The 8,911-nt window shown below is 30.6% G+C and overlaps 1 protein-coding gene across 1 annotated transcript; it reads left to right on the top strand.

Annotated features, from left to right (window-relative positions):
- The first annotated feature begins 5,760 nt into the window (after positions 1 to 5,760).
- Positions 5,761 to 6,096, top strand: LOC130965498 (uncharacterized). The gene has a single exon (XM_057890258.1). It carries the CDS (start codon positions 5,761 to 5,763, stop codon positions 6,094 to 6,096), a length of 336 nt encoding a protein of 111 aa, XP_057746241.1.
- The last annotated feature ends 2,815 nt before the right edge of the window (positions 6,097 to 8,911 follow it).

Raw genomic sequence — 8,911 nt, 5'->3', positions numbered from 1 at the left:
TCAAATGCATTATTAAATCATCCGTCAATATATATGGACATGAATACAAGAATATAATTTCAATATATCAACCAAAAGAGAATTTAATATAACATATTTTTAGAACATTAGAGTAGTAACTAGTAACGTAGAAGAACAATCATGAGGTATGACCTCCTGAGTAACTAAGAACACCACATATAAAAACAGAGCATAAAAGTGGAAAACAACACAACGACAGAATTAGCAAAAAGTGATTCGGCGAGGCTTAGTGGGGACTAGAAAGACAGAAGCATTCACTGGAACAACATTGACGGTGACAAGCAGCAAGCTTAGGCGAGAGCAAAAGAGAAGGAAGAGATTAAGTCATCGAGAAATTGAGCGAAAACAAAAAAAACCTCCCACGATTAAAATTCCAGGAGTCTAAAAGGGACAGAAATGGCACCTAGGGTTTCATCATTCTTCACCACTAATTGAGCTAAGAAACCATGCTTCTCCTCAGTCTGCTTCCTTAGATGCTATACAACGAGAAATCTACGATTCTAGCAAGCCGGCGTTTTTGCTCGGCGATTCTGCATGAACGACTACTTTCCAGAACGAAGACTAGAATCGAGACGAGAGGAAGAGATAAAGTCGCAAAATCGTGCGATTCAGCGAGTTGAATCGCGATTTTGTCTACCTTGGACATAGGACTTAGGGATTAAAATCAACTATGCCTATTTGACTTATCTTCGATGTTAGGGTTGACTAAATAGGATTAACTCTTCATAATCATGATGTGTTTGTGGTCAATGACTAGGATAGGTAGCCTTAGCTCTCAATTACTTGCCAAGATGTTTCTTGTATTTCAAGTTTTCTTTCCTTGCATTTAATTGCTTTGACCTTTATTGCTTTTCATTTAATTTGTTACATGTTTACTTTTCACACTCTTGGTTAAGAAATTGGATGTTTGGGTGGAATCGAGTTGTAGATGTCCATTCCGCATTGTGTGGAAATAGTTAATTGATTTGGTTTCCATTGACGCTAGTCTTTCACTAAGTAATTGGTGAGTTGACTAGGACTTATAGATTGAGATTAATTACACTCTTTTGACTAATTCTCAAGAAGGATTGACTAGTTTGGATTGATTCCACACAATTGCCATGTTTGTGGTCCACAACTAGGATAGGAATCCCTAATGACCCAATTCTTGCCAAGAGTCCTTTTTAGCATTTAATTTCCATTTTCATTACTTTTACTTGCTTTGACTTTTACTTTCTTGCATGCTAAGTTTCTTCATTACTATTTACATTTCTTGCTCTCTTGCTTGCATTCACAAGTTCCCATGTTCTCTCTCTTATAGCCAATAAATGTACATTTCATTGCAACTCCTAGGGAGAACGACCCGAGGTTGAATTACTCTCGATCTCGGTTATTATAATTTAAATTTAAAACATTTGATGTAGGAATTAATTGTTGGTCTAGACTATACTTTCAACGATGGAATTCTATTTTGTGAAAATCTAGATCGACGATAAATTCCTATTCATCACTCGACTTCCACCAGAAGGTGACACATTTTTTCGTAGACCAACCGGAATGGACTCATGCCTATTGGTATTTTATAGGCCATCCGGTAAGCCCACAAAGCATCTCCGAGTCTAGAACTCTAGTCCCTTATGAGTTTTCACTAACTTTTCCAAAATCTGCTTAATCTCTCGGTTGGAAACCTCAGCTTGACCGTTAGTTTGGGGATGGTAGGCAGTGGCCACCTTATGAATAATGTCGTACTTCTACATTAATGCTGCTATTCTTTTGTTGCAAAAATGTGAACCTTGATCGCTCACGATTGCTCGTGGTGATCCAAAACGGAAAATAAGATGATTTCTCACAAAAGAGACAACAATGTTAGCATCATCAGTGCAGGTTAGAATTCCTTCCACCCATTTAGAAACATAATCAATGGCTAACAGAATATACAGAAATTCATTTGAATTTGGGAATGGACCCATGAAGTTAATTCCCCAAACATAAAAAATCTCACAAAACAACATAGGTTATTGAGGTATTTCATCCCTCTTGGATGCATTACCAAATCTTTGGTACTGATGGCATGAGTTGCAAAAGAGGGTTGCATCTTTAAATAGGGTTAGCCACCAAAATTCATAGTCTAATTCCTTCCTTGTTGTTCTTTGAGGCCCAAAGTACCCATCACTTTCAGAAGAGTGGCACGCCTCTAATATAGATTAGAATTCTGATTGAGACACACACTTTCTAATCACTTGATTGGCCCTACATCTCCACAAGTAAGGGTCATCCCAGATATAGTACTTGGATTCGCTTTTCAGCTTTCCCTTTAGTGCTTAGAAAAATATGGAGGGAATGTGTGGCCTACCAAGTAATTAGCAATTGATGCAAACCATGGAGTAACTTGAGAAATTGCTTGCAAGGTGTCTAAAGGAAAAGAATCATTGATGGGGGTGGAATCAAACTTCAAATGTTCAAGGTGGCTCAAGTGGTTCATCACTAAATTTTGTGATCCACTCCTATCTTTTATTTCTAAATCAAACTCTTGCAAGAACAATATCTATTGGATCAATGTAGGTTTAGACTCTTTCTTTGTCAAAAGATATTTCAAAGCCGCATGATCTGAATATACTACCACCTTAGAACCAAGTCAATAGGCTCGGAATTTATCCAAAGCGAAAACAATTGCCAATAACTCTTTTTCGGTGGTAGTATAATTGGATTGTGCACTATCCAGAGTCTTAGAAGCATAGGCTACAACATAAGGGTTCTTACCATCGTGCTGTGCAAGCGCGGATCCCACTGCATGGTTAGATGCATCACACATAATCTCGAATGGGCTACTCCAATTTAGTCCTTGTACTATGAGAGCTTTGGTAAAGGCATCCTTTAGCGCATCAAACGCTTCCTTGCAAGCATCATTGAAATCAAACTCCATATCCTTCTGAAACAAGCAAGAAAGAGGTAGAGCAACCTTACTAAGTCCTTGATAAATCGTCAGTAAAAATCTGCATGACCAAGAAACGCACGGACTTCCCTCACAAAAGAGGGGTAAGATAAACCAGAAACAACCTCAACTTTAGTAGGATCAACAGATATACCATTACTAGAAACAATGTGTCCTAGGACAATACCTTGTTTCACTATAAAATAATATTTTTCAAAATTTAGTACAATGTTTGAACTAGCACATCTTTCTAATACTTTATCTAAACTATCCAAGCAAAGATCAAATGAGTTTCCATACACACTAAAGTCATTCATGAAAATTCCATACAATACTCAAAAAAATCAGAAAAGATGCTAGTCATGCACCTTTGGAACGTCGCAGGTGTATTGCATAAGCCAAATGGCATTCTCTTGTATGCATACGTTCCAAAGGGGCATGTAAACATAGTCTTCTCTTAATCTTCAGGAGCTATGTGAATCTGAAAATAACCAGTGTAACTATCTAGAAAATAGTAGTGCAATTTACCTGACAACCGGTCAAGCATTTGATCAATGAACGGATGTAGATGGTGATCTTTCTTGGTTGCTAGATTCAAGCACCTGTAATTAATACAAACTCTCCATGAGTTTTGCACTCTAGTCACCATGAGCTCTCCACTCTCAGTCTTAACCATGGTAACACCCGACTTCTTGGGCACCACTTGCACCGGACTAACTCACTCGCTATCCGAAATAGGATAGATGATATCAGCCTCCAAAAGTCGAGTGACCTCCTTTTTAACAACCTCCATGATGGTGGGGTTCAACCTCCTTTAGGATTGACGAACGGGTTTGGCTCCATCTTCTAGAAAAATATGGTGCTCACAAGTGCACGGGCTTATACCCACAATATTCACTAGACTCTACCCTATAGTCTTCTTGTGTCTTTTCAATACTTCAAGCAATCTCTCTTCTTGTTCGGAGGTGAGCTCCTTTACAATTATCACCGGGAGCTTTTGATTATCATAAAAATAAGGCATACTTTAAATAGAGAGGTAGAGGTTTCAACACATCACTCAACTCATGACTCGGCACATTATCATCCGGCAACATTGAATGTGGCAAAGTATCTTCATCTTAATCATTGGATTTCTCCACACTTACACCTTTATCCAAATTCATCTCATCAAAGGCCTCATTGTGAACTTCAGCTACAACTTTATTAATAATGTCACACCGAAAGATAGAGTGGTCCTCCGGCAGATGTTTTATTGCTTCATCTAAGTTATAGCTTACGGCCTTTTCGTCAATCTCAAATGAATAAGTACTCGAAAAGGCATCAAGTTTAAACTGAGAGGTTTTCAAGAATGGCCTTCCTAACAAGATGGATGAAGGTCTCCCAGAATTATTTAGAGGCATCTCAAGGATATAAAAGTCAATCGAAAAAATCAATCCTTTGATGTTCATCAAAACATCCTTCGCAATACCAACCACAGAAATTATGTTCTTGTTGGCTAGTACAACACGTGCCACCGACCGCTTCAATGGTGGAAGATTCAATTCATCATAAACCGAAAGTAGCATAATACTAACGCATGCTCCAAAGTCACACATACAATCAACAAATTGAACACCACCAATGGTACAAGAGACTAAACAAGGTCCAGGATCTCCACACTTTTCAGAAATAACCCCCATTAGAGAAGAAATAAAACTCTCCAAAAGAATAGTTTTTAAATCATTGATCCTTTCCTTGTTAATGCATAACTCCTTTAAAAATGTGGCATATTTAGAAACTTGGCGAATTGTATCCAAAAGAAAAATCGTTACCTCAATTGTGTAATCTACTAATCGCGCAATCAAACAATTGGATGATATTTTTTTAAAGCAATTTATTCAAGCAATTTATCCCAGCCAAAAGCAACAAAATTACTTAGAAGATAATAAAAAATATATTAAAGTATTCTATCAATTTTTAAAATTTTATCAAATTTATAATTAAGTTTTTATAATTTAAAAATTAATTAAATTCTTACTGCATCAAAAATATTTAGATTAATAGAATATTATTTCTTTCTAAATTAAAAATACCTATTTTTAAACATTAAAATTTTAAATAGAACTGAATTTCTAAATTTGAATGTCCCTCTTATTTCATGCGATAAAAAACTAATTATAAAATTTAAATCCGTGTAGGAATCCAATTTAAAATTTTTAAACTATAGGAACTTAATTATAAATTTAGTAAAAGTAAAACTATAAAAATTAATAGAGTAATTTAATCTAAAAAATAATACAAAATAGTTTAAAATTATATATTTTATTTTATATGTTTAATAAGGTAAACTGGCAATTAAAAAATATAAAATAAACTAATTAAATTATAATTCAAAATTGACAAATCAATAAAAACTGACAAATAATCAAAGATTAAAGTTCTGATATTTAAAAAAAAATAGTGTAGTAAAATAAGAAATAAAAAAATATATTTATTTGCTTAAATAAAGAATTGAAAAAGCCAAAAAAAATAACAAAAGTAGATCCATGTTTTGCTCGTTTTGTAGGCATGTAACAGAAACAACGATAAAGTCGATTTTGCCACATTCAAAGTTTAGAATTTAGAAACATTCAATTCACACAAACTAACTCCCGAAAATGCAGCACACATGAACAAACCCCTTCAGCATTTGCGTGCATCTCCAACTCTACCTCCATCTTCCCCCTCCAATCCAAACTCATTTTGTTCCTTTAAGTTCACACACAAAGCATCGTTAAAATGGGAAAATATTAACGGTTTGTTTTGTAGATTACATATTTATACAAATAATATTATATCACTGCAGGGCCATGAAGGTGGTGGTAGAAAATTTGACAGGAACATTGTTCTATGTTCAAGTGAAAAATGATGCCACGATTCACGATCTAAAGAGAGAAATTGAAGCCCAACAGAAGCTACCTTTTGAGCGTTTAATCCTTGTTGTCGATGCTGATCATAGCCCTTTGATGAGCAAAGAGGAAGAAGAAAGAGTTTCTCTTGCTGAATATGGAGTCCAAGATGGATCTCACGTATACCTTTTTCTCAACCCTGTTGATGATAATAATAATAATAATAATAACAATAATCATCCTACTGATCAAGTCATGTTCAATTTACCAGATGTTTTTATTGGTCAAACCAATTAAATGTAACCATTTCTCCTTCAATAATCATAATTTTCTTATACTCAATGGATTCTTGAAACCTTATTTGATCTTTAGAATTTAGAATGATAGATGTATGATGGGGTCAGTTAAATTATTGATATTCCCACAGTTATGTTATTAATTTGCTTAGTAACATTAACTTAAATTGATTAACTAATTTAGCGAATAAAATAAGGGTATGTCTAAAACGAGCTCAACGATTATGTGTTTATTGAATGAACCACACTTATATAGGCCATTAAATACAAAAAAAATGCTAGTTCGTTTGACTTTTTTTTGAAAAATAAAATTAATTAAAATTAACAAAAAATAATATTTAAACAATTAAATACAAATAAAAAATAGTCAAATTATAATATAATTTTTTTACTATCTTTTTTTAAATTTTTAACTTCAATAAAATTGTTCAAAATAATATTTGTCAATAGAACTATCTTTATTTTAAAAAATAAGTCACATAATTTGAACATATATACGAAATTGTAAAATAAAATAAATAAAATCACATAATTGGAACATATATACATAATTTGGCGAATTTTTAATTTGACAGATTTCAAATTCTAGCCTGACCCACTTTTTTAGCGAGTTCGGCGGGTCGGCTCAACTGATTCGACCCGTTTTACCACCCCTAATATATATATATATATATATATATATATATATATATATATATATTATTATATGAAGATAGAAATTTTTTGTTCTAAAAAATATAAAATAAATAAATACAAAAAATATAAATTTTTTTATTCATTAAGATTAATTATTATACAATTTTTTTTATAATATTAAAATGATCTTTTAAACTACAACATAAAAATATAAAATAAATAAAGTTTATTTTCTATTACTGGAAAAATAATTAGTTTATTATATTTAAAATTTATTAACTAATTACTTTGTTAAATATATTATTATATAATATAATTTTTTATCAAAATATTTGTAAAGGTAAAATTTATTTAAAATGTTATATATATTACATGAAAATATTAACTTTTTTATTTAGGTATGTATTTAAAATTATATTATTTATTCTGTTTTTCTAAAAGAAATTAAAAAAATAAAAAATTAATATTTTCATGTATTATATATAATATTTTAAATAAATTATTTTTTAAAAATATTTTTATGAAAAATTATATTAGATAATAATATTTTTAATAAAAATAGTTAATAAATTTTAAATATAATATTCTAATTATTTACCAAGTAATATACAATAAAATTTTAATAATTTTATATTTTTATGCTACAGTTTAAAATATTATTTTAATATAATTTTTTATTATTATAAAAAAGTTTTGCATAATAATTAATTTTATTAAATAAAAAATACTCATATATTTTATATTTATATATTTTATATTTAATTATTTAAGAATAAAAGATTCTGTTGCCGTTTAAAGTATTGTGTATTAAAATATTGTCATTTAAAGTATTTATTTATGTACTAGAATATTCTATATTTATTAGAGTCCATCAATGCTCTTCTTTTATATTAGCCTTTGATTTTCATCTAATAAAATCTAATGGCTTATATAAGTGTGGCTCATTCAATAAGCACATAATTGGTGAGCTCGTTTTAGACATACCCAATAAAATAAAGTTAATTTTGTAATTATGTGAAAAGTATATATAATGCCAAATAATTCTAGATCTAGTAGTTGGTATTAGTATTTCCATTTTTGTTTTAAGTACTAGCTTGTTGTCAAGTGTGGTACACCACTCTCAATAATTTAATTTATCTCTTGCATTTTCATTTCAATTTTAAAATTACAGTATCATCTGGTAAAATGAATACGGATTCCTTTAAGCAAACACTTAAACTAAAAAATAAAAACCAGTAAAAAAGAATTTATTGAAGAGTTCCCTTTATATTATTCATGTAGCATTCCTTTGGCTTGGGGAGATGAAAAAGGAAGAGTGCCCTCTGTATTCATATAGAATTGAAAAAGGGGAAATACTAACCAACAACTCTACATCAATTGAACTAGCCATTCTCAATCATGTATAAATTTTCTTTTTCTTTACCTGAATAATGAAAACTAGTAGTTGACCAAAATAAACAAATTAAATAAAACAAGCTAAGCTAAGTTCTAGCTAGTAAATACGTGGTTTTAATTTGCATTGGCAAGTCCAAAAAATTCTTAGCTACTAGACATTCCTCTTGGCGTCTCATTCTACGCTTCATTCACTTCAAACTTGTATAAAGTGTGCTTTTGCGAAATATTTTTAAGAACCTATTACATATACAATTTTTTTTTGACATATAAATTCATACAAATTAATCTTATCTCAATAAAATCAACTTATATAATGTGTACATAAAATTATGTCATTTCTCTTTTAACATTTGTATCCTGTATTCCTCTTCTTTCTCCTCTTTTTTTTTTGCATTTTTTTTTACGTTCCTTCTTCTTCTTCGAGTGTTTCATTCTCTTCGTCATTCTTTTTATTGCTACTGTTATTGCTATATTTTTTTTCTTCTCATTTTTCTATTGATTTTATAACATTATGTATTTCTTTTGAAAAAGTAAAACAAAAATGAAAATAAAGATGAATAAGAAAAAAAAGATGATGATGAAAAAAAAAAGAAAAAACAGCAGAAGATGAGGAGAAAGAGTTTTGAATTATTTAAAATTTATCAATACAAATACACTAAAAATTCTTAATAATACACATAAATATCTTAATTTTACACCGAAATTTACTACAAATTCACAAAAATATTTTCTTTAATACTATATTTTTTCTTTTTTTATTTCTTTTTTTTAGTTAAATAAATGTA

The sequence above is a fragment of the Arachis stenosperma genome, chromosome 3 (genome assembly GCF_014773155.1).
Source record: "Arachis stenosperma cultivar V10309 chromosome 3, arast.V10309.gnm1.PFL2, whole genome shotgun sequence".
In the NCBI taxonomy this organism is placed as follows: Eukaryota; Viridiplantae; Streptophyta; class Magnoliopsida; order Fabales; family Fabaceae; genus Arachis; species Arachis stenosperma.
Note: the sequence above shows the minus strand (reverse complement) of the source record. Positions and strands in the feature narration are given on the sequence as shown.